The sequence below is a fragment of the Hylobates moloch genome, unplaced genomic scaffold (assembly GCF_009828535.3).
Source record: "Hylobates moloch isolate HMO894 unplaced genomic scaffold, HMol_V3 SCAFFOLD_10, whole genome shotgun sequence".
NCBI lineage: Eukaryota > Metazoa > Chordata > Mammalia > Primates > Hylobatidae > Hylobates > Hylobates moloch.
The window spans coordinates 35112904-35137510 of NW_026652285.1; the positions used below are offsets into that span (position 1 = coordinate 35112904).

General features: G+C 39.0%; 2 protein-coding genes across 3 annotated transcripts in view; both read left to right on the plus strand.

Annotated features, from left to right (window-relative positions):
- LOC131384401 (protein SGT1 homolog) overlaps positions 1-13821 on the plus strand; it is a 37138-nt gene extending 23317 nt beyond the window's left edge. For both annotated transcript variants that reach the window (XM_058445357.1, XM_058445356.1), the window contains 2 exons: positions 12886-12976; positions 13681-13821. In XM_058445357.1, the coding sequence (XP_058301340.1) occupies positions 12886-12892 (7 nt within the window). In that variant the 3' untranslated portion in view covers positions 12893-12976; positions 13681-13821. The remainder of the gene's footprint in view (positions 1-12885; positions 12977-13680) is intronic.
- RIGI (RNA sensor RIG-I) overlaps positions 13392-24607 on the plus strand; it is a 54071-nt gene continuing 42855 nt past the window's right edge. The window contains 6 exon segments of the mRNA XM_058445907.1: positions 13392-13416; positions 13615-13940; positions 14254-14416; positions 16603-16719; positions 20355-20500; positions 21475-21610. Of these exon segments, the coding sequence (XP_058301890.1) occupies positions 13392-13416; positions 13615-13940; positions 14254-14416; positions 16603-16719; positions 20355-20500; positions 21475-21610 (913 nt within the window).

A 24607-nucleotide genomic window follows, 5' to 3' on the forward strand; every position in this document is an offset into this window, starting at 1 on the left:
CATTTTTAGTAGAGATAGGGTTTCACCATGTTAGCCAGGATGGTCTCGATCTCCTGACCTCGTGATCTACCTGCCTCGACCTCCCAAAGTTCTGGGATTACAGGCGTGAGCCACTGCACCCGGCCAGAAGCATGTCTTATTTTGTATGTTTGTATGTGCCCCAGTTAGGGTTCCCAGATAAAGTACAACATGCTCAATTAAGTTTGTATTTCTGATAGATAATGAATTATTTATTTAGTTTTTTTTTTTTTTGAGACAGAGTCTCACTCTGTCACCCAGGCTGGAGTGCAGTGGCCCAGTCTTGGTTCACTGCAACCTCTGCCTCTCTGGTTCAAGCAATTCTCCTTTCTCAGCCTCCTGAGTAGCTGGGATTACAGGCATGTGCCACCACATGTGGCTAATTTTTGTATTTTTAGTAAAGGCGGGGGTTTCACTATGTTGGCCAGGCTGGATTCGAACTCCTGACCTCAAGTGATTCACCCGCCTCGGCGTCCCATATGTTGGGATTATGGGCGTGAGCCACTGCACCTGGCCTATTTTTTTTTATTATATAAGTGTGTTCTGTGTTGCATTTTTGTTTGCTAAACTTGGCAGCCCTTGCCATGTGTATTGCACAGTGGGTGCTTAGTTCAGTGAATCAATCAAAATTGGGTTCTAGTTTTAGTCCTGTGACACTGCCAGAGTATTTTTAGTCTTAGTTTTGCAGGTGGAAAAAAATCTGAAGTTAATGGACTCTAAATCTTTCCCTAAGCTTACTCAACCTGGCCCAGGACACATACATACACTTGACTCCCAACCAAACTAGTATGCCTTTGCTTAGTTTTTTCCTGAGTTTTGAATTGAAGAACTTAGATTCTAAGGATTTGTTCTAAAGGATGATTATTTTTCTTGTCCTGTCCCTGGAATCTCCATATTTTATACATATATGTGTGTATAATATATATATACACACATATATAATATATATTAATAATATATATGTAATATATATATATACACAAACACACACACACAAACATAATCTTGTTAGATTACTAACTCTAAAAACTATTTGGGGGAAAACAAATTGAAAGAAGTTTTCTTAATTATGTCTTAAGGGAAATAAATGATAAAAATCTTTCAATTTCCTTTTTTATACCGTAGAGGGAGACAGTATTAGAATACTGAAAATAAAATCTGTGGGCTACTGAGGCTTACTTTGTGGACACTAAGAGAACAGTACTAAAATAATTTGCTCTCCATGTATTCAGGTATCTTGATTGTATTTCACTGTTCGGATATCTTGGACCTTTGTGCATTAAGAAAAGATGCATTTTGCTGGGGAGAATCTGCTTAGTATTAGAGCTTCTGTAAAATTTGCAGCTTAAAAGGGTGATTTCTGTGCTTTTGAGAGTTCTCTTTTCTTTCCCACCTTCAAGGTTGAATGAATGTTGCATGTCCATGTGTAGTCGGTGGTTAAAGGTTATTAATTTTTTTTTTATTGTACTTTAAGTTTTAGGGTACATGTGCACAATGTGCCGGTTTGTTACATATGTATCCATGTGCCATGTTGGTGTGCTGCACCCATTAACTCATCATTTAGCATTAGGTGTATCTCCTAATGCTATCCCTCCCTCCTTAAATGTTATTAATTTGAGTGATACATAATTTGCGATGAAGGTAGGAAGAGAAACAGGTAAAACCCTGAAATTAATGAAATAGCATTTCTTAACTGTTTTACAATATAATATCTAATATGTTTTTTCCAAGCCAGGATTCATGTTTTTTTCAGTATCTCTGATAGTTATTTCTACCTTTTGCTGAATATCACCTTTCATGTTAGCCTATTAATTTTTTAGAAATTAAGAAACTATAATTTTTTATTTCTTCTTGTTAATTTAATGACACTCTGCTCTGGTCACAGTCTCAGAATTGTGACTTTAGTGTCACCTATATTGTGAAATATTCATTTTAAAAATTAGGGTTTTTTTTTTTGAGGTGGAGGCTGGCTCCGTTGCCCAGGTGGAGTGCATTGGCATGATCTCTACTCACTGCAACCTCCGCCTGCTGGGTTCAAGCAATTCTCTTGCCTTAGCCTCCTGAGTGGCTGGGACTACTACAGGCGCACACCACCATGCCTTACTAATTTTTTGTATTTTTAGTAGAGACGGGCATGCTGGTCTCGAACTCCTGACCTCATGATCTGCCCACCTCAGCCTCTGAAAATGCTGGAATTACAGGCATGAGCCATCGCGCCTGACATTAATTTTTATTCCTTTTAAGAATTAGAATTCTCAGTCTTTTGGGGTGAATTTGCCCTTGTGCAAATGTTGTTTTCTTCCTATTTTTAGTCAGAATAATTTTTCTGTATTAATACAAAATGTGAAAGCCTGGAATTGTGGGAATTAAAAATGTATGTCTTAGAAACAAAATAGACTCCTTTTCTCTCACTAAAATTTGAGAAGTTTTAAAGTAATCCCTTTTTTTAATGTCAGAGAAGAATATTTGTATGTTAAAGAATCCTGGTGATAATGTAATGGAATGGGGTATCTGGGCATGATGCTCCTGCTTGTCTGAATACATATATATGGGATTTTAAAAATTGTTGCTTTAACATCTTGCTTCATACAGTGGTGGTGATAATAGTGAGAATTGTTTAATTTTTTTTTTTTAACTGAGTTAGTTAAAAAAAAAATCCACGAATTGTAGATCTTGGAATGTATTCTTGTTACTTTTCATATATTTTGTAACATATATTTATATATTTTTAAAGAATTTTACTCTACATAATTTTTAAACAGCTATGCATTGTCAATATTTTTATCATGTCCTTACATATTCAGCAGCAAAGTATTTCGTCATATGCATGTACTGTACCTTATTTAGCCAGCTCCATTTTGTTTGTCCTGTGGATAATTATAATAGCTGTTTTGACTCTTTTACCACATGCCAGGCACTGTACTGTGTATTATCTCATGTAATTCTCATAGTTACTGCATGGTGTAGGTATTTTTATCCCCAGTTTACAGGTAGAGAAACTGAACTCAGAGATATTAAATAATTTGTCCAGGTTTTTCGGACTATACTGATGACGATGGTGATAACATTCTGTCGTCAGTTATTTGCCAGAAAGGGTTCTTTATTTTTCTTATACATAATATCATTTATTCTTGAGAACCCTAAGTGAGTTATTCTTGGGAACCTAAATGAGTTAGGGCCTACTAAGTCATTTGCAATACAATACAATAGGAGAAACTGAGGCTCGCTGAGATTAAGTTGCGTGCGTATGGTTATACATCCAACAAATGGCATCTATTTCCGACTCTTTCTGTTTACACAACTGATTGTTTTTGTCCCAACCCCTGCTTATTTCTGAGGAAATAAGTAAAAATTCCAGCTGAAAAAGACATTTCCAGCAATTTTTTTCATATTTTGACTCCCTCCTCTCTGAAATATGGATAACAGTCTTTTTTAATAGAGTGATTTTATTAAGTGAGATAATGCATGTGAAGCATGTAGCACACAGGGTATATAATAGTCAATAAATGTTACTAGTACTATTTCTATTATTTTATTTTGGTTATTTAGATTTTTATTCAGGCTGTAAAAGCAGTAAATGCATATTATACCATATCATAGAAAATCTGGAAAAGATAAAGGAGCTTAGGAAGTAATCACTCAGAATCACCACTGATGACATTTTAACATGTTTCCCTCGGGATAACTCATTATTTCTTGATACATAGGTCGATCACTACACATGACACATACTGGAATCTTTTTACTTATGGGAATATCTCTTCTGATTAATTACTTTAAGAAGAACAAAGGCTGTGTCCTCATGTTCCAGCACTGTTTCTAGCTCAGAGTAGGTACTCACCAAATATTTGAAATGAGCTGTTAGAAGCTTGAGAGAAGACCTTTCAGGTCTTCTTCATTCATTGCCATTTTTTTTGCATTTAAAAAATGATTATAAAAAGATTTTAGTTTAAAAACAAAGAAGGTAGATATACCAGTTTGAGCTCAGGAAGACTGAGCTATTATCAGACAAAGGAATTTGATGTAACAATGAAATGTGCAAAGAGCTCAGTAAGAGTATGTTGGGAAGGTTGCATTCTGTATATCGGGGGAGCAATTATTTAATGAGTACAGTCTTGAAGTATATGTTTCTCAAAAGTTTGCTAATAAATTGCCCCAGCTCTTTAGTCTCTGGGAAAGATCTCTTCATGTTAGTCTGTAGTGGTAAGTGGAATCTTACTTACCACTTAAGATGGTGGTGTCTGGATATCATGATTGCTTTAGAGTAATGACATCTCTTTAATTTTGAAGTTTCTTTCATTGGAAAAAATTAAACTCTGTGCTATGCAGAGGAGACTTTAGAGGTGGATGGATGGTAATACATATAATGTTGAGAACTAATGATCCAGCACAGTAGGGATTCTTATTGATAACGCGTGAATACTCTTTTGGGATATTAACACCTTGAGGACCTTCCCGGTACATGTGAGAGCAACATTCAAGCAAACTACCAAAGTTTTAAGTTAACTTTTAAAGTATTTTGGACTTCAATGAAAATAGAATGGCTTCTTAATGGGTGCAATAAAAACCTCTGAAATTGGACTAGTGCTAGTTCTAGAACTATCTTCCAGAATCAAGACTTAAAACTTCATTTTAGAATTTTAGACCAATATCCTTGATGAACATTGATGCAAAAATCCTCAATAAAATACTGGCAAACCGAATCCAGCAGCACATCAAAAAGCTTATCCACCATGATCAAGTGGGCTTCATCCCTGGGATGCAAGGTTGGTTCAACATATGCAAATCAATAAATGTAATAGAACATATAAACAGAACCAAAGACAAAACCCACATGATTATCTCAATAGATGCAGAAAAGACCTTTGACAAAATTCAACAATGCTTCCTGTTAAAAACTCTCAATAAATTAGGTATTGATGGGACGTATCTCAAAATAATAAGAGCTATGACAAACCCACAGCCAATATCGTACTGAATGGGCAAAAACTGGAAGCATTCCCTTTGAAAACTGGCACAAGACAGGGATGCCCTCTCTCCCCACTCCTATTCAATATAGTGTTGGAAGTTCTGGCCAGGGCAGTTAGGCAGGAGAAGGAAATAAAGGGTATTCAATTAGGAAAAGAGGAAGTCAAATTGTCCCTGTTTGCAGATGACATGATTGTATATCTAGAAAACCCCATCGTCTCAGCCCAAAATCTCCTTAAGCTGATAAGCAACTTCAGCAAAGTCTCAGGATACAAAATGAATGCACAAAAATCACAAACATTCTTATACACGAATAACAGACAGAGAGCCAAATCATGAGTGAACTCCCATTCACAATTGCTTCAAAGAGAATAAAATACCTAGGAATCCAACTTACAAGGGATGTGAAGGACCTCTTCAAGGAGAACTACAAACCACTGCTCCATGAAATAAAAGAGGATACAAACAAATGGAAGAACATTCCATGCTCATGGGTTGGAAGAATCAATATTGTGAAAATGGCCATACTGCCCAAGGTAATTTATAGATTCAATGCCATCCCCATCAAGCTACCAAGGACTTTCTTCACAGAATTGGAAAAAAACTAAAGTTCATATGGAACCAAAAAAGAGCCCGCATCGCCAAGTCAATCCTAAGCCAAAAGAACAAAGCTGGAGGCATCACGCTACCTGACTTCAAACTATACTACAAGGCTGCAGTAACCGAAACAGCATGGTACTGGTACCAAAACAGAGATATAGATCAATGGAACAGAACAGAGCCCTCAGAAATAATGCCGCATATCTACAACTATCTGATCTTTGACAAACCTGACAAAAACAAGAAATGGGGAAAGGATTCCCTATTTAATAAATGGTGCTGGGAAAACTGGCTAGCCATATGTAGAAAGCTGAAACTGAATCCTTTCCTTACACCTTATACAAAAATTAATTCAAGATGGATTAAAGACTTACATGTGAGACCTAAAACCATAGAAACCCTAGAAGAAAACCTAGGCAATACCATTCAGGACATAGGCATGGGCAAGGACTTCATGTCTAAAACACCAAAAGCAATGGCAACAAAAGCCAAAATTGACAAATGGGATCTAATGAAACTCAAGAGCTTCTGCATAGCAAAAGAAACTACCATCAGAGTGAACAGGCAACCTACAAAATGGAAGAAAATTTTTGCAACCTACTCATCTGACAAAGGGCTAATATCCAGAATCTACAATGAACTCAAACAAATTTACAAGAAAAAAGCAACCTCATCAAAAAGTGGGCAAAGGACATGAACAGACACTTCTCAAAAGGACATTTATGCAGCCAAAAAACACATGCAAAAATGCTCATCATCACTGGCCATCAGAGAAATGCAAATCAAAACCACGATGAGATGCCATCTCACACCAGTGAGAATGGCCATCATTAAAAAGTCAGGAAACAATAGGTGCTGGAGAGGATGTGGAGAAATAGGAACACTTTTACACTGTTAGTGGGACTGTAAACTAGTTCAACCATTGTGGAAGACAGTGTGGCGATTCCTCAGGGATCTAGAACTAGAAATAACATTTGACCCAGCCATCCCATTACTGGGTATATACCCAAAGGACTATAAATCATGCTGCTATAAAGACACATGCACACGTATGTTTATTGTGGCGCTATTGACAATAGCAAAGACTTGGAACCAACCCAAATGTCCCAACAATGATAGACTGGATTAAGAAAATGTGGCACATATACACCATGGAATACTATGCAACCATAAAAAATGATGAGTTCATGTCCTTTGCAGGGACATGGATGAAACTGGAAATCATCATTCTCAGTAAACTATTGCAAGGACAAAAAACCAAACACCGCATGTTCTCACTCCTAGGTGGGAATTGAACAATGAGAACTCATGAACACAGGAAGGGGAACATCACACACTGGGGACTGTTGTGGGTGGGGGGAGGGGGGAGGGATAGCATGAGGAGATAATACCTAATGCTAAATGAAGAGTTAATGGGTGCAGCACACCAACACAGCACATGTATACATATGTAACAAACCTGCACATTGTGCACATGTACCCTAAAACTTAAAGTATAATAATAAAAAAAAGGAGTTATTCAATCTGAAAGAAAAAACCAGTAATATGGAAAAACAAAACAAAATTTAAAATATTTGAAGGTATAAAACACACTGGTAAAATTAAGTACATGCACAAATGCAGAATACTCTAATATTGTAATTGTGGTATGAAATGCACTTATAACTCTAGTATGAAACCCAAAATATAAATCTGTCAAAAACAGTAATAGCTACAACAACCCGTTAAGAGACAGGTAATATAAAAATATGTAAATTGAAACAACTAACATTCAAAATGTGGAGGCGATGGAGTTACAGTGTAAACTTTTATTTTCATTTTTTCTTTGTTTCTATTCTATGTGATCTAAAATAAGATATCATGTCTTTAAAATAATGTTACATCTATAAGTTTCTTTTTTTTTTTGTAAACCACAATGCAAAACCCTATAGTGAGTTCACTAAAAATAAAAAACAAATTAGGCTGAGCGTGATGGCTCACACTTGTGATCCCAGCACTTTGGGAGGCCGAGGTGGGTGGATCACCTGAGCTCAGGAGTTCAAGACCAGCCTGGCCAACATGGCAAAACCCTGTCTCTACTAAAAATACAAAAATTAGCCAGACATGGTGGCAGGTGCCTTTAATCCCAGCTACTTGGGAGGCTGAGGCAGGAGAGTCACTTGGACCTGGGAGGCAGGGGTTGCAGTGAGCTGAGATTGCACCACTGCACTCCAGCCTAGGAGACAGAGCAAGACTCTGTCTCCAAAAAAAACCAACAAAAACAAATTAAAACATACTGCCAGAGAAGATCACTGAACCACAAAGTAAGGCAGTAAGAAATGAAGAAAGGAAGAGAGGAGTTACAAAACAATCAGAAAACAAGCAACAAAATGACAGTAGTAAGTCCTTAGTTGTCAATAATAATACTAAACATAAAGGAACTCAATTCTCCAATTAAAAGGCAGAGTGGCTGAATGGATAAAGAAATGAGATCCAACTATATGCTGCCTACAGGAAACCCACCTGTAAAGAGAGACTGAAAATGAAGGAGTAAAAAAAGAGTCCATACAACTGGAACCAAAAAAAGAAAAACAAAAGCAGAGGTACCTATAGCTATAGTTAGATAAATAGACTACAAGTCAGTCAAAGATTGTAAAAAGGGACAAAGAAAGTCACTGTATAATGATAAAGGGGTCAATTTCTCAAGCAGATGTAACAATTTTAAATATATAGGCACTCAGCACCGGAGATCCCAAATATGAAAAGCAATCTAAAGGAAGAGATGGACTGCAATACAATAATAGTAGGGGACTTTAACACCCCACTGTCAGTAATGGAAAGATCATTCAGACTCTCTACAATAAATTTTCTAAATTAGCTGGGTGCGGTGGTGCATGCCTGTAGTTCTAGGTACTTAGGAGGTTGAGATGGGAGGATCACTTGAGCCCAGGAGTTCAAGGCTTCAGTGAGGCAAGATTACACCACTGCACTCCAGCCTGGGTGGCAGAGTAAGACTGTCTCTTAAAAAACAAAAACAAAGCTGAAGAATTAATACCAATTCTACTCAAACTCTTCAAAAAAAATAGAGGAGGAATACTTCCAAACTCATTCTATCTATGAGGCCAGCATTACCCTGATATCAAAACCAGACAAGGATACAGCAAGAAAAGAAAACTATGGGCCAATATTTCTGATGAACCAAAATGCAAAAATTCTCAATAAAATACTAGCAAACGAAATTCTACAACACATTAAAGAGATCATTAATCATGATCAAGTGGGATTTATCCCCGGGATGCAAGGATGGTTCAACATACACAAACCAATAAACATAATACATGACATTCACAGAATCAAGAACTAAGAATGAAAAACATATGATTATTTCAATAGATGCCAGAAAGGCATTTGATAAAATTCAACATCCATTTATGATAAAGACCTTCATCAAACTGGGAATGGAAGGAACATACCTCAAAATAATAAAGGTTATATATAACAAATCCATAGCTAACATTGTTCTGAACAGGGAAAAATTGAAGGCCTTTCCTCCGAGATCTGGAACAAGACTAAGATGCCTATTTTTTACCATTTTTATTCAACGTAATACTGGAAGTCCTGGCCAGAGCAATTAGGCAAGAGAAAGAAATAAATGGCATCCCAATTGGAAAGGAAGAAGTCAAATTAGCCTTGCTCTGAGACAACAGGATCTTATATTTAGAAAAAGGTAAGGACTCCACCAAAAAAACTGTTAGAACTGATAAATGAATTCAGTAATGTTGCAGGATACAAAATCAGCATACAAAATTCAGTAGCATTTATATATGCCAACAGTGAATAATCTGAGAAAAATTGAGAAACCTCTTTACAATAGCTATAAAGAATATAAAATACACAGAAATCAATTTAGCCAAAGAAATGAAACATCTATACAAGGAAAACTATAAAACACTGATGATAGAAATTGAAGAGGACACCAAAAAATGGAAAAAATATTCCATGCTCATGTATTGGAAGAATCTGTATTGAAATGACAATACTACCCAAAGCAATTTACAGATTCAATGCAATGCTTATCAAAATACTAATGACATTCTTCACAGAAATAGGAAAAAAATTCCTAAAATCTATATGGAAATTCAAAAGACCCTGAATAGCCTAAACAATTCTGAGCAAAAAGAACAAAGCTGGAGGCTTCACACTACCTGACTTCAAAACTTACTGCAGGCTGGGTGGGGTGGCTCACGCCTTTAATGCCCGCACTTTGGGAAGCCAAGGTGGGCAGATCACCTGAGGTCAGGAGTTCAAGACCAGTCTGGCCAACATGGCAAAACCCTGTCTCTACTAAAAATATGAAAATTAGCCGGGCATGGTGGTGCGTGCCTGTAATCCCAGTTACTCGGGAGACTGAGGCAGAAGAATTGCTTGAACCCTGGAGGCGGAGGTTGCAGTGAGCCAAGATCCCGCCACTGTACTCCAGCCTGGGCAACAGAGCAAAACTCTGTCTCAAAAACCAACAAAAAACTTACTGCAAAGCTATAGTAACCAAATTAGCATGGTACTGGCTATACAGATAGGTACAGATACATACATGGAACAGATCAGAGCACCCAGATATAAATCCATGCATTGTCAGTCAAGAACATGCAATAAATATCTTTTCAATATATGAGGCTGGGAAAACTGGATAACTGTATGCATAAGAATGAAACTTGTCTGGGTGCAGTGGCTCATACCTGTTATCCCAGCACTTTGGGAGACCAATGCAGGCAGATATCTTGAGCCCGGGAGTTTGAGACCAGCCTGGGCAACATGGCAAAACTTCAACTCTACCAAAAAAAAAAAAAAAAAAATTGGCCAGGTGTTTAGGAGGCTGAGGTGGGAGGATCAATTGAGCCCAGAAGTTTGAGGCTGCAGTGAGCCATGGTCACGCCACTGCACTCCAGCTTGGGTGAGAGAACAAGACCCCATCTCAAGAAAAAAACAAAAACAAAACAAAACAAAAACAAAAAACTAGACTCCTATCTCTCACATACACAAAAATCAAAAATCGGATTAAATACTTAAAAACACATAAAACTACTAGAGGAAAATATTGGAAAAATGCTGCATGACATTAAATTTTTCCTGTAAGACCTCAACAGCACAGCTAACCAAAGCAAAACTAGACAAATGAGATTTCCTCAAGCTAAGAAGCTTCTGCACAGCAAAGGAAACAATCAGCAAAGTGAAGAAACAACCCACAGAATGAGAGAAAATATTTGCAAACTACTCATCTGATAAAGGATTAATAACCAGATTGTGTAAGGAGCTCACACAACTCATTAGCACAAACCCAAATAATCTGATTTAAAAATGGATAAAAGATCTGAATAGATGTTTCTCAAAAGAGACATACAAATGGCCAACAGATGTATGAAAAAATGCTCAACGTCACTAGTCATCAGAGAAATGAAATGGAAACCACAATGAGATATCATCTCACCTCAGATAAAATGGCTTTTTTTTTCATTCCCACTGTTCGGAATGTAAAATATATACTTATATACTTAGAAAAACCTAAGGAAGGACCTTAGAAAACATCTAAGCTATAGATCCAAAAGAAAGGAAATCAATATATTGAAAAGATACCTGCACTTCCATGTTTATTGCAGCACCATTCACAATAGCCAAAATATGAAATCAACGTAAGGGCCCATCAATGGATAAGTGGATTAAAAAACATGGTTTATATACAGAATGAAATATTATTCAGCCATAAGAAAGAATGCAATCCTGTCATTTGCAGTAACATGAATGGAATGGGAGGTCATTATGTTAAGTGAAATAAGCCAAGTACAGAAAGACAAATGTCGCCTATTCCCACCCATATGTGGGAGCTAAAAAAGTGAATCTCGTTAAGATAGAGAATAAATTGATGGTTGCCAGAGTTTGAGAAGAGTAGGGGGGAGGAGGAAATGAAGAGAGGTTGATTAATGTGTACAAATGTAGTTTGATAGAAGAAATAAGGCTTAGTGTTAGACCATTAAGGTGTGTATAGTTTACAATCTGTTGTACACTTCAAAATAGCTAGAAGAGAATAATTTGAATGTTTCCAACATAAAGGAAAGACAAATATTTAAGTGATGGATATCCCAAGTACACTGATTTGATCTTTACAAGTTATATAAATGTGTTAAATTATCGCACATACCCCCAGACTATGTACATCTATTATGCATCAATAAAATTTTTAAAAAGGTTCAAAGAACAACAACAACAGCAGGCTGGGCTGGTGAGGAAGACAGTGACATTGTAGGCAAAAAGCTGCAACTCAGACTTGGGAGGACCATCTACCGACTTCTGGGGCTGTCAGGGCCAGCAGATACACAAAGACAGCCAGAGTCACGTAGGCTGGGCTTCCTTCTCCACTCAGCAGTGTCTTTGCAATTCTTCTAATGGAAGAAGAGAAAGGTGAGAGGAGAGAAGACCAGAGGCAGGGAGATTCCTGCGAGGCAGTTGAGAAACCTGGGGCAGGGGCGGTGCTGTCCCAAGGGGCAGGGGAGACAGGAGGGCAGATCCCAAAGGCATGAAGGATGGGTAAGTGCCAGGGAGCTATTTAGATGTGGAGAGGAGGACAGGGAGGAGCGAGGGTGCCCCAGGACTCATCTGAACCCCTGTGCGTGTGGTACTGCTGTTCACTATTCAGGAGCCAATGTTTAGCTCCTAGGGTAGGGAACAATTCTGAATTCATTTTTAGATATAGCAAGTGTCAGTTGGAGTTCTTGATGACTTCAGAATTATTACTTTTTGGGTGCAGAAAAAAGTAACAAACTATAAAAACCTATTTTCCCCTAAGCCTTTAAGATTAATTTCGAATTTTATTATCCTAACTGTAAATCCAAATTCCCTGAAACAGTCTCATTTACAACTCATTTTATTAAATCCCCTTAAGCCTTTTGAAGTACATTTATATATAAATGTGATGCATCTGTTTTTGTTTGGGGCACTTTGGTGCCTAACAAGCAAAACCTTTCTAAGCACTTAAAATTATTCTTGTAAATTTAATAGATTAAAGTCGTAAATATGGTGAATCTCAGATTCTCATAAACATTCCAGCACTGTTTACTAAACTCATCAGATTCTCTTTTAATGCGAAATCACAAGTCAAAAATCAGTTACTTAATTACACATTTACAGTGTAATCTCAGATATGCCAAATTCTCTTACACATCACAAAACCTACAAATACCAAATATATACAGATCATTCCTAAGTTTAACACAAATGTATTACTATTAATTGACTTCATTATTTATGTATTAAATTTATACCTTCCAGGGGTTAAAAAGACACCTTTTCAGTAAGGGAACTGCTTTCTCGTCCCAAGAAAACTGAGGTTGCCAACCCGGTTACAGCACCCTCATTTCAGGTGAGCTGAGGTTCTGGGTCAGTCATTACAGTCATGCTATTGTTACCATCTCACAGGCTGCAGGTACTGGTGGCCAGAGGTGGTGGTTGGCACTGAAGACTAAAACATAATCATCCTGGGTGATTCCTCTCAAGCACTTTTTAATGTGACTTCAGCGGGTTCCAAGCCCAGGGCAGTTAGATTTTCAATTCAGGCCCCTTAGTTTCAAGTTACACCATGACCTAAATTACGTAACTAATTTGAGTTTGCAATACCCCTCCCCTCAACAATTGTGTTGTACCTAGTTTCATCCAGTATATCACTTTGTGCAATACCAAATTGAATTCCCTATTTTTTTTCTATTTTTTTCTTTTTGATAGGGATATCACTTATAACAAAATTTAAAATAACACCTGATTGGATTCTATCTGACTCCATGCCTTTCTTTGCCTGGCGTGATGGTCAGTAAACTCTCTCTCTCTCTGTCTCATATATATATATATATATATACATATGAGAGATTTATTGGATTTATTGATCCAAACTAGGTTGGATTTATTGATCACTTACTATGTGTCAGGCTCTGTGCTAAGGACTTGCCTACAGCTATACTTCTTTTGGACTCAGGGAGAATTTAATCAGTTGATGTTCTGATCTAGCATTTCATCTTTGTGGTTCCTTATTCACATCGTGGTTAGTAATATGGAATTTCTATCATTTCCCAGGTATAGAGTTTACAGGCATTTCTGGAGCAACAGCTGAGAATGTCCCAGTGGAACAGATTGTTGAGAACAATGACATCATCATTTTAGCGCCACAGATTCTTGTGAACAACCTTAAAAAGGGAACAATTCCATCACTGTCCATCTTTACTTTAGTGATATTTGATGAATGCCACAACCCTACTAAACAGCACCCATACAATATGATCATGTTTAATTATCTAGATCAGAAACTTGGAGGATCTTCAGGCCCACTGCCCCAGGTATCTCCAAAGTCAGACGAATACTTCAGAAGAGTTATGATCTTCCTAACTCCTATTTTCTTACTCTTATGGCCACACTGAAGATGTCCTTCTCAGGTCCCAAGTCCGTATTGTACAACTCATTATGAATTTTGGTTCCTTTATTCATTTGTTCACTTAGTAAATACGCATTATGTGCCTCCATGTGCCATACACTGTGTTAGTAAAAACAAAAAAACAAAAGCCCTACCTCAGCAGGAAAGAATTATATGAGGGATTGTGGAAACATTGTACCATTTCTGAGGCATCTAATGATTTTGAATGCTCCTTACAGGTCATTGGGCTGACTGCCTCGGTTGGTGTCGGGGATGCCAAAAACACAGATGAAGCATTGGATTATATCTGCAAGCTGTGTGCTTCTCTTGATGCGTCAGTGATAGCAACAGTCAAACACAATCTGGAGGAACTGGAGCAAGTTGTTTATAAGCCCCAGAAGTGTAAGTTGGATCCAGTAACAAGCCCTTGAGATTCTGTTACTCTTTTGCTACTTCTAGTTCAGAGCCATCTAGACGAACACTGAACTTTGACCCTTTCTCTGTTTAGTAGAAAATATTTAACCCCAAACTTGAGTAATAGTCACATTTTTAGCTTCTCTAACTGAGCTCTCATCCCAAGCAATGGATGAACCTCAGAAGTGGCCTGTAGAGAGCAAACGTTCTCCCTCTTTGGTTCCAAAAACCTCTTATAAATGTACTAGCAATGCAAAAGAGGTGATGAGAGAATTTAGGCATCAGATAGCCAAGAGCTGGGCTCACTCAGCCTTTTCCCATGCTCTGTGCCTGTGTGGTCATCACTGTTTGAATATGTATTTGATCATTTTAGTTGAAATGGAATGATGTGAATTCATGATGTCACTCCTCCAAAGATCTGATACGATTTTTTAATAAGACTAACAATTGTTTATTGATGTTATTATTATACTAACCCTGCAAGGAAGAGAGGGATACAGAAAATATATATGACTTCACCCTTGCTCTCTGAGTAGTATGTGACTGTATGTCTGAGGTAGAACAAATAGACATGTAATAGGGAGTGGTATAGATAAGTTCGTTTTTGAAGGCTGCTTGTAAGTAAGGATTTTGATGTACCCGATCCCAACTTTTCAGTGTCACCTATGAATTTATTTGTAATCTGATTCCTCCTGCCCTGTGAGCTTCATCACCTCCAAACATTCATAAACCCAACCATGTTGCATTCCTCTGGGCTGCTCAATCATGCCGTGTGCTTTCTCTCTCCCACCTTTTGTCTATGCTTCGTTTGTACATCACTGCTCTTTTTTTTTTCTTTTTCTGTGCCAAGTTGTGATGGAATATACATGACTACTCTTGCTTTCTTCTTTCTTCTTCCTGTATTTATTCTACAACTCTGACTTCCCTGGAAGAATTAGGTGTTACTTTCCCTGTGTTTTGTGACACTTTGCGTGTACTACTACTTTTGTTTTTTTTTTTTTTTTGAGACGGAGTCTCGCTCTGTTGCCCAGGCTGGAGTGCAGTGGTGCGATCTCGGCTCACTGCAAATCTCCACCTCTTGGGTTCAAGTGATTCTCCTGCCTCAGTCTCCTGAGTAGCTGGAATTACAAGCATGTGCCATCACGCCTGGCTAATTTTTTGTATTTTTGGTAGAGACAGGGTTTCACCATGTTGGCCAGGCTGGTCTTGAATTCCTGACCTCAAGTGATCCACCCTCCTCAGCCTCCCAAAGTGTTAGGATTACAGGTGTGAGCCACCACACCCAGCCACACTTTACATGGACTTCTGTTAGAGAACTGCTATGGTTAGTTAGCCATGTATATTTCTCTCCCTTAAGATCACAGCCCTGTATGGAGCATGAAGTGTGTTCTTTCAACTGTCTATAATCAAAGCATGGCACGTTGCAGGCAATTAATAATTAGGCTGAAATAATACATTGATAAATGGTAGGATCAGTGTGAATACCGCTGGGGGCTGTGTGGGGAGGGAGAATATCAAAGCACAGAGACAGGGTTAGATTGTGACACTTGTAGAGACGTGAGAGATGCCAGCCTCATCAGAGAATAGGTAACAGGACAGCCACAGTAAGAAACTGGTTAGGCCAGGCACGGTGGATCACGCTTGTAATCCCAGCACTTTGGAAGGCCAAGGTGGGTGGGTCACCAGCTTAGGAGTTCGAGACCAGCCTGGCCAATATGGTGAAGCCCCGTCTCTACTAAAAATACAAAAATTAGCTGGGCATGGTGGTGTGCGCCTGTTTTCCCAGCTACTTGGGAAGCTGAGGCAGAAGAATCACTTGAACCTAGGAGACGGAGGTTGCAGTGAGCTGAGATCGCGCCACTGCACTCCAGCCTGGGTAACAGACTGAGACTCGGTCTCAATCAAAAGAAAAGAAAAAAAAAAGCTAGTTAGACCTACACCATGAAAGACAGATGTTAGAATTAGTACAAGAAGCAACAGGGAGCCATTGCATTTTGATCATTTGTTACATCATCTGAACCACCTGCCAGTGAGCCTGGAACCTTAGGTTTTTCAGAGGAAGTATCAAAGGCAGAGAAAGGTTTTAGAGATACCTACTTTGAACTACAATCTGTCCTTCCTGAAAACATACTCACTCTTTTTTCTTTTTTCTTTTTTTTTTTTGATGTCTCTAGTTTTCAGGAAAGTGGAATCATGGATTAGTGACAAATTTAAATGCAGCATAGCTCAGCTGATGAGGGACACAGAGAGTCTGGCAAAGAGAATCTGCAAAGACCTCAGTGAGATAAATCTCATATTTTGTGTTCTCTCTACTTGGGAATAGCCATTTATTGTTCACTGTCGTCTTTTTGCGTTCTCCTTAGTTCAGACAATTTCAAGACCATATCCAGAGGTTGTCTTCCTTGATTATAGGTTATTTAGGAGCCTCCTCTATTGTCCTCTATATGTCCTCCTCTATTCTTTCTTTTTTTCCTTTTAAATCCAAAGTAAGTTCATCCAGACACACGCACCTGAAAAATAACCATACTTAAGTCAGTTCATTGCTTTCTCTACCTTCTAAATCAGCTTTCCCGCCTGACTTTCCTGTTTACCTGAATGAAACCACCATTCCTCTACTGTCTCAGATTTATACCTAGGGGCAATCACCTAGCACATTTCCCAGCATTAAAGGAGTGCGACTAGAGATGGGCCAGGGGGAGACAGTGAAGGGCCTGGATTTGAATTTTATCCTAAAAACAATGGGGAAAAAAGTGAAGATTTAAAACTGATTAGTGATGTAATAAAGATACCAGTCAATGAGAAGGACCAAAGAGAGGCAGTAGAGATGGATTGGAGAAGGAAGGAGACACATGAGATGCTTCCAACTGTGAGTGTTATGATTGAATGGCTAACCGGATTTGGGTGGGGATGAGAAAGGGGCGGGAGGGGCTGATTTCCCCCCAGGCATCTGGCTTAGGCACCTGTATGAATGCCAGTGGGTGGTCCTGGTACCAGGACTAGAAGCAGCCTTGGCAGGTACAAGGTGAGTTTTGAGTTTTAGAGATGTTAAATGTGACGTCTGTAAGACACCTCATGGAGTCTCTCCTCCTCTCACACTTATTTTGCTTTTCTCTCCCCTTTTCTTTCACAGTTTAATTTCTATTATAATTGTTCTAACAGCCTTCTAGCTGATTTTGCCTACCTCTGCTCTCCCATTCAACCCCTCATGAACTAGTTAATCTTCATGAATACATTTTATCATGTCCCTGTACTGCTTAAAAACCCTTTGCCTACAGGATAATCTTCACGCCTCTAACCTGCAGTCTGAGCTCTGCCTGAACAACCAAGCTGTACTTATCTTTCCAGTGTTATATTCTACTACTTCCCTACCTGAATCCTTTTGATTTCGCAGTTTCCTGAATGTGTTCATGCATATGTTCATTCATTTAGTGCTAAGGAATGTTCTAGGTGATGGGAATACAGCATGAATCCTAAGATACAGCGCCTGGCCTCAGGGCATTTCTAGTCTAATGGTAAGGCCAAAATTAGAGAAGTAATACTAATACTAAAGCAGCTGGTGTGGTGGGGGTGATAAGGTGTGTTTCAGGCACAGGGAATAGCATATGCAAAGGCCAGGAGACTAGAAAGAGTATGGGGACTTCCATTAGTCCTGTAGAATGCTGAAAGGAGAGTGGCCAGAAATGAGAAGCAAAAGCAAGCAGAGGCCAGATTATGGGGAGGAGTCTGTGAGCTGGGGCAGGATTTTGGCTGCAGGAGCCCACTACAGGCTTTTAAGCAGTGGGGTGGGATGGTTTCTCATCTGCAATTTTGCAAACTCCCTCTAACCACTGGGTAGAGAATGGGTTGGAGGGAACAAGGCAAGAGGAAGGGAGACCAGTTTGGAGATTGTCATATTATCCAGCAGCATAATGATGTGGTTTGAACTGGGGAAGTAGCAGAAGGATGGAGAGATGGTGATGGAGTCACGTGAGTTTCTATTTTCTTAACTCCTCCCACCTCAGGTACCCTTCCTCTACCTTTTTGCCAGTCCGAATCCAGTTAGCTGCTCATTTCTAAATTTCTTAGGCTATTTTTACACCTACCCAGGTTCAATCAGTACCTGTTGGCTCATCTTCTTTACTGCTGGCCGCCTCATTGTAGCTGCAACTTGGAAAGAAGCATGTCAATACTACTTGTTTGGGTAGCCTCCTTTGTTCCTATTACTGAAAATGAATGAGTGAGGGGAAGAATTTAACCCAGAAATACAGCTCTTGCCTGTGACTTTTGTTATACTGTGCTCTTCACGAGGAGCCCTGGCGAACTGATACCAGAGTAACTCACAGACTTAGCTGCTTGAGAACACAGCCATAGTCTCATCTTTTTATCCCCAGCACCCTGCACAGAGCCTGGACCACAGCAGATGCTCCAGCTTTGAACCAAGCCACTGAGGCTTATCCTAGGAGACGCACACAGACAGATGCATCTGTGATAAGTGTCTTTTGAGGGCCAGTTCTATGCTTGGCCCTGAGAATGCTGCTCTGGAGAACAGGAGGCCCAAGTTCACCGCAAAGCAGAACATAGGGTGTACTGAGTCCTAAATCTGCTCCTTGATTTTTTTTTAAGAGTCTCACTCTGTCGCCAGGCTGGAGTACAGTGACGTGATCTTGGTTCACTGCAACCTCTGCTTCCTTGGTTCAAGCGATTCTCCTGCCTCAGTCTCCCAAGTAGCCGGGACTACAGGTGCGCACCACCATCCCCAGCTAATTTTTGTATTTTTAGTAGAAACAGGGTTTCACCCTGTTGGCCAGGATGGTCTCGATCTCTTGACCTCGTGATCCACCCACCCGGGGCTCCCAAAGTGCTGGGATTACACATATGAGCCACTGTGGCCGGCCAGTCTCCTGCTTTTATATATCGTCCTCTGATGAAGCTCTTGAGACCTGTTATTTTTACTTCAATTTAAAGGTGAAGTTGGGTTTTTCATGTCTACTATTTATTTCGGGGCTGCTTTGGTTGTCAGCTCATAGAGCCAGTAGAGCTTGGGCATCTGACACGTGGGTTTGAATTCCTGCCCTTTCTCCATGTGCTTGTTGTGTAACTTCAGGTAAATTGCTTATTACTTGGCTTTTCTGAACTTCAGTTTCCCAGTATATGAAATGTAATATGTATCTCATGGGTTGTGAAAATTAAGTGAAATTATAAATGTAAGGTACTTTGATTCTTGGTACATAGTACTCAAGAAACAATCAAACACACACAAACACACAGATGCACTGCTTACAACTCAAGGGAGGGAACAAGGCAAGAGGTAGGGAGAACAGTTTGGAGGTTGTCATATTATCCAGCAGCACAGTGGTGTTGTCTGAATGGGGGAAGGAGCAGAAGGATGGAGAGATGGTGATGGAGTCACATGAGTTTCTATTTTCTTACTCCTCCCACCTCAGGTACCCTGCCTCCACCTTTTCACCAGTCTGAATCCAGTTAAATAGTTTTAACTAGACTACTTAAGACTATTTCAGGAGGAATTCCTCTTTGCAGAGAGTAAGACAGAAAATTAGGCCAGGTGCAGTGGCTCGTGCCTGTAATCCCAGCACTTTGGGAGACCGAGGCAGGCGGATCACCTGAGGTCAGTAGTTCGAAACCAGCCTGACAACATGGTGAAACCCTGTCTGTACTAAAAATACAAAAATTAACCAGGTGTGGTGGCACACTCCTGTAGTCTCAGCTACTTAGCAGGCTGAGGCAGGAGAATCGCTTGAATCCAGGAGGCAGAGGTTGTGGTGAGCCAGGATTGCGCCATTGTGCTACAGCCTGGGCATTAGAGTGAGACTCTACCTCAAGAAAAAAAAAAAGAAAAAGTTAGAGGGTGAGGCCTGTTTATAACCCTAAATGACTGACCATATGACACAGTGAAAAACTTTTTTTTTTTTTTTTTAACAGAAAACTTAAATTCAAAACAGGGAATTTGGAACACAGAAATATGAACAATGGATTGTTACAGTTCAGAAAGCATGCATGGTGTTCCAGATGCCAGACAAAGATGAAGAGAGCAGGATTTGTAACGCCCTGTTTTTATACACTTCACATTTGCGGGTACGTTCCTCTTTTTAAGAGTCGTATTCTGGTCACAGCACCTACTGGGAGTGGCACCGTGGAAGCCAAGATAATATCAGCTTCTCATCCTGTCCTCAAGAGCTCACTTAGGAATCTTTCCAGAAAGTTCTTGTGAAGCAAACTCCAAAAGTTGTCCCATTCAGCATCATCTTGGTTTGTTTTCTGAAATTTCATACTGCAGGCAACAGGACTGAAATAAAGGCTCAGATTCTATGCCATGCCTCAAGCATTAACTGACATGGTTGGAAAAAATTGGGTGATGCTGAGAGAACATTATTCCAGATACAAGACCAGTCCAGTGACGGCCATCTTTAAAGCTCAGCAAGTGGAAAGTTCTGTTGCCATGTCCTGAAGCACACATTTCTTTGCCCCATGCTCAGAAATCCAGGTTCTCTGGCTCACCAAGAAGTTAAGGAACTACAGTGACAGCTATCACCTCTGCTTATCCAGCCATTGAAAATATATTAAAATGCATTCAATTAGCATGCATTTGTAGAATTTTAGTTAGCTTAGTTGAACATTTGATGGAGGTGGTCAGGGCCATCATTTTGGAAGGGACACTGACAATTTAGTGATGGCTTCAGATGTATATAGAAATTAAGTGAAATGTTGGAATTATGAGGCAGGCTTATGTGGAAGTTGATTTACTTTCCTTATTTTTTAATTTTGATGTGTGTTTTTCATGTAGTTTTTCTTTTCTAAGGTAAAATTCAATAATCCAAAGTGATGATAATTAATGTTACTAGCTAACTGAGATTTTTTTTAACAGTATTTGGTTCAGAGATTTTGTTACAGAACTGTTAGAGGCCATTCATCTTTAAAAAGCTAAGTTGGAATAGATTTGAAAAGAAAAGTTTTCTTAAAACAATTCGTTAAATACAACAAATTGAACTTAAATGCAGTGAATGTGTTAGATATTGGAAGCATATTGAGACAGTTTTTACTTTCAACAGAAATATAATGATGCCGTCATTATCAATGAGCATGCACGAATGAAAGATGCTTTGGATTACTTGAAAGACTTCTTCAGCAATGTCCAAGCAGCAGGATTCGATGAGATTGAGCAAGACCTTACTCAGAGATTTGACTGTGGGTGGTGTTTTCAGAGGAGGAAGCCACAGTAGCATTCTTGGTGACTGGAATGGCAAAACAAACATGTATTGCATTTAATATACATAAACTTGGGGATGCTTAGGGAGTTGTCCTGGATGTAGGAAGATGGAGATGGTAGGACTATTTAGCTTCAATGAAACCTAGTACCTATGGGAAGAGTCTGTTGCTTATACCATTCCCTATTTAGAATAAGGAAAAACAAGATTTGCAAAGGGTATTTCCCATATGGTTCACAGACAGTAGCATTCTTTTTGTTTAATGTTCTTTTTTAGTAATTTTATAAAGATTTAAAAAATATGAAAAAGTGTTTTAATGATATTAAAAAGACCATAATTTATGTATATATATATATATTTTTTTTTGAGATGGAGTCTTGCTTTGTTGCCCAGGGTCAAGTGCAGTGGCTCAATCATGGCTCACTGCAACCTCTGCCTCCCAGATTCAGGCAATTTTCATGTCTCAGCCTCCTGAGTAGCCAGGACTGCAGGTGTGTGCCACCACACTCGGCTAATTTTTGTATTTTTAGTAGAGATGGAGTTTTGCCATGTTGGCCAGATTGGTCTCGAACTCCTGACCTCAAGTGATCCATCCGCCTCTGCCTCCCAAAATGCTGGAATTACAGGCATGAGCCACTGTGCCTGGCCTATATATATTTTTTTACATAAAGAGGAAACCAAAATGGCACATAATCTCACTGCCTGCATATGATTTAAAAATAGACATTAAGCAAACAAAAAAAATGTTTTCCTTCTCCCTGTTTTGAATTCTTTTCTCAAAGGTAATTACTGCTAATAATTTTGGGGTTTTTTTGGCTTATACCTAAGTATTTGCTGTACATATGTGTAACCAGTGCCATGCTGGTAAATATTTAACAACCCACTAGAGAAAAAATGTATGCATATATATGTACATAAGCTTATTATTTTATTGATATAGAGGAGGTATACAACCCACAATTTATAAATAATGATAAAAATAGATTATTCTTTATTGTAAATTCCACATAGCCAATTGGTTCTCACAGAATGCTTTTGGTGGTTTTCGCAGATTTTTTGTATCCATGGCCAACCAAGGGTTGCAATGACAAAGAAATGTGGTTCTTTCTGATATGGTTGTTGGTATATAGTTTCATTAATGTTAGAAGATAAAGATGAAACAACAAAGGTGTATGTTGGAACTTCACTCATTTGCCAAAGATGCAAGCAATTTTTTGCTGAATTGTATAATAATTCTGGGAGAATGTTTCTCAAGATTTTGTGTTATTCAATGTAATAGCTAAATTTAATCTGTATTATTATTTTTTGATCATGTTCATAAGTCTAAACTCTCAACATAAATTAAGCCAGGCATGGTGGCTCACACTTGTCACCGTGGCACTTTGGGAGGCTGAGGCAGGTGGATTACTTGAGCTCAGGAGCTGGAGATCAGTCTGGGCAGCATGGCGAAACCCCATCTCTACAAAAAATACAAAAATTAGCTGAGCATAGTGGTATCCCTCTGTGGTCCCAGCTACTTGGGAGGCTGAGGTGGGAGGATCACCTGAGCCTGGAAGGCAGAGGTTGCAGTGAGCCGAGATTGCACCACTGGACCCCAGCTTGATAGAGTGAGTCCTTGTCTCAATCAATCAATCAATCAATAAAGCACTGATTTTTTGTGTTTTCTTGATTTCCATGATATAACTGCTTCTACTGTAGTGAATTCCAGGCTACCAACGTGATGTCATTGAATTATTGTTAAAAAGAGATGAGCAGCAGCACATCATTCTACAGTATTTCTACCATATAGATACAATAGATGTAATTAACCTCAAAAGCGTAGATAATTGTAAAAAGTAATAAAATTTAACAATTGGCCAGGCATGGTGGCTCACACCTGTAGTGCCAGCACTTTGGGAGGCTGAAATGGGTGGGCCACCTGAGGTCAGGAGTTCAAGACCAGCCTGGCCAACATGGTGAAACCCCCATCTCTACTAAAGATACAAAATATTAGCCAGATGTGGTGGCATGTACCTGTAATCCCAGTTACTTGAGAGGCTGAGGCAGAAGAATCACTTGAACTCAGAAAGTAGAGGTTGCAGTGAGCCGAGATCGCACCACTGCGCTCTAGCCTGAGTGACAGGAGACTCCATCTCAGGAAAAAAAAAAAAATAAAACAGAAACCACAACAATTGACTCCCATAGTCCCATAGTCTGGTATGATCTGGCTGTAACACACCCCTGTTTTATAACTGTATGTATTTTTTTCTTTTTCCTTTTTTTTGAGACAGAGTATTCTCTTTCCCAGGCTGGAGTGCAGTGGTGAGATACTGGCTCACTGTAACCCCTGCTTCCCAGGTTCAAGTGATTGTCCTGCCTCATCCTCCTGAGGAGCTGGGATTATAGGCGCCCACCACCATGCCTGGCTAATTTTTGTATTTTAAATAGAGACGGGGTTTCACCATGTTGACCAGTCTGGTCTTGAACCCCTGACCTCAAGTGATCCACCCATCTCAGCCTCCCAAAGTGCTGGGATTACAGGTGTGAGCCACTGCACCCAGCCTGACTATATTTTTAAAGATGGGATCATACTGAACATACTGTCCTTACCTTGATTTTTTTAACCTTAAAATATTTTTGGTATCATATATATCATGTACATAGCTCCCTTATTAATTTTCACAGCCACATTATATTAACATCAGATGCATAGCCCATGATTTTTTGAACTGTTTCCCTATTGTTGGGCACTTAGGTTTTCTGTTTTTCTTTTATACCCTAAACAGTGGTACAGTGAAATCCTTGGAGACCTCTTCCATAATTTTCTAAATATAACTGTGTCTCAAATTCTTAGATGTAGAATTATTGGATCAAAAGATGTGTGTGTGTATTAGTTTTGATATATATTGCCAAATTACCTCTTAAAAGGTTGTACCAATTTAAAACAGTAGTTATTACTCATAAAATTCTGGTCAAAGATTTAGAGATTAACTGTTTG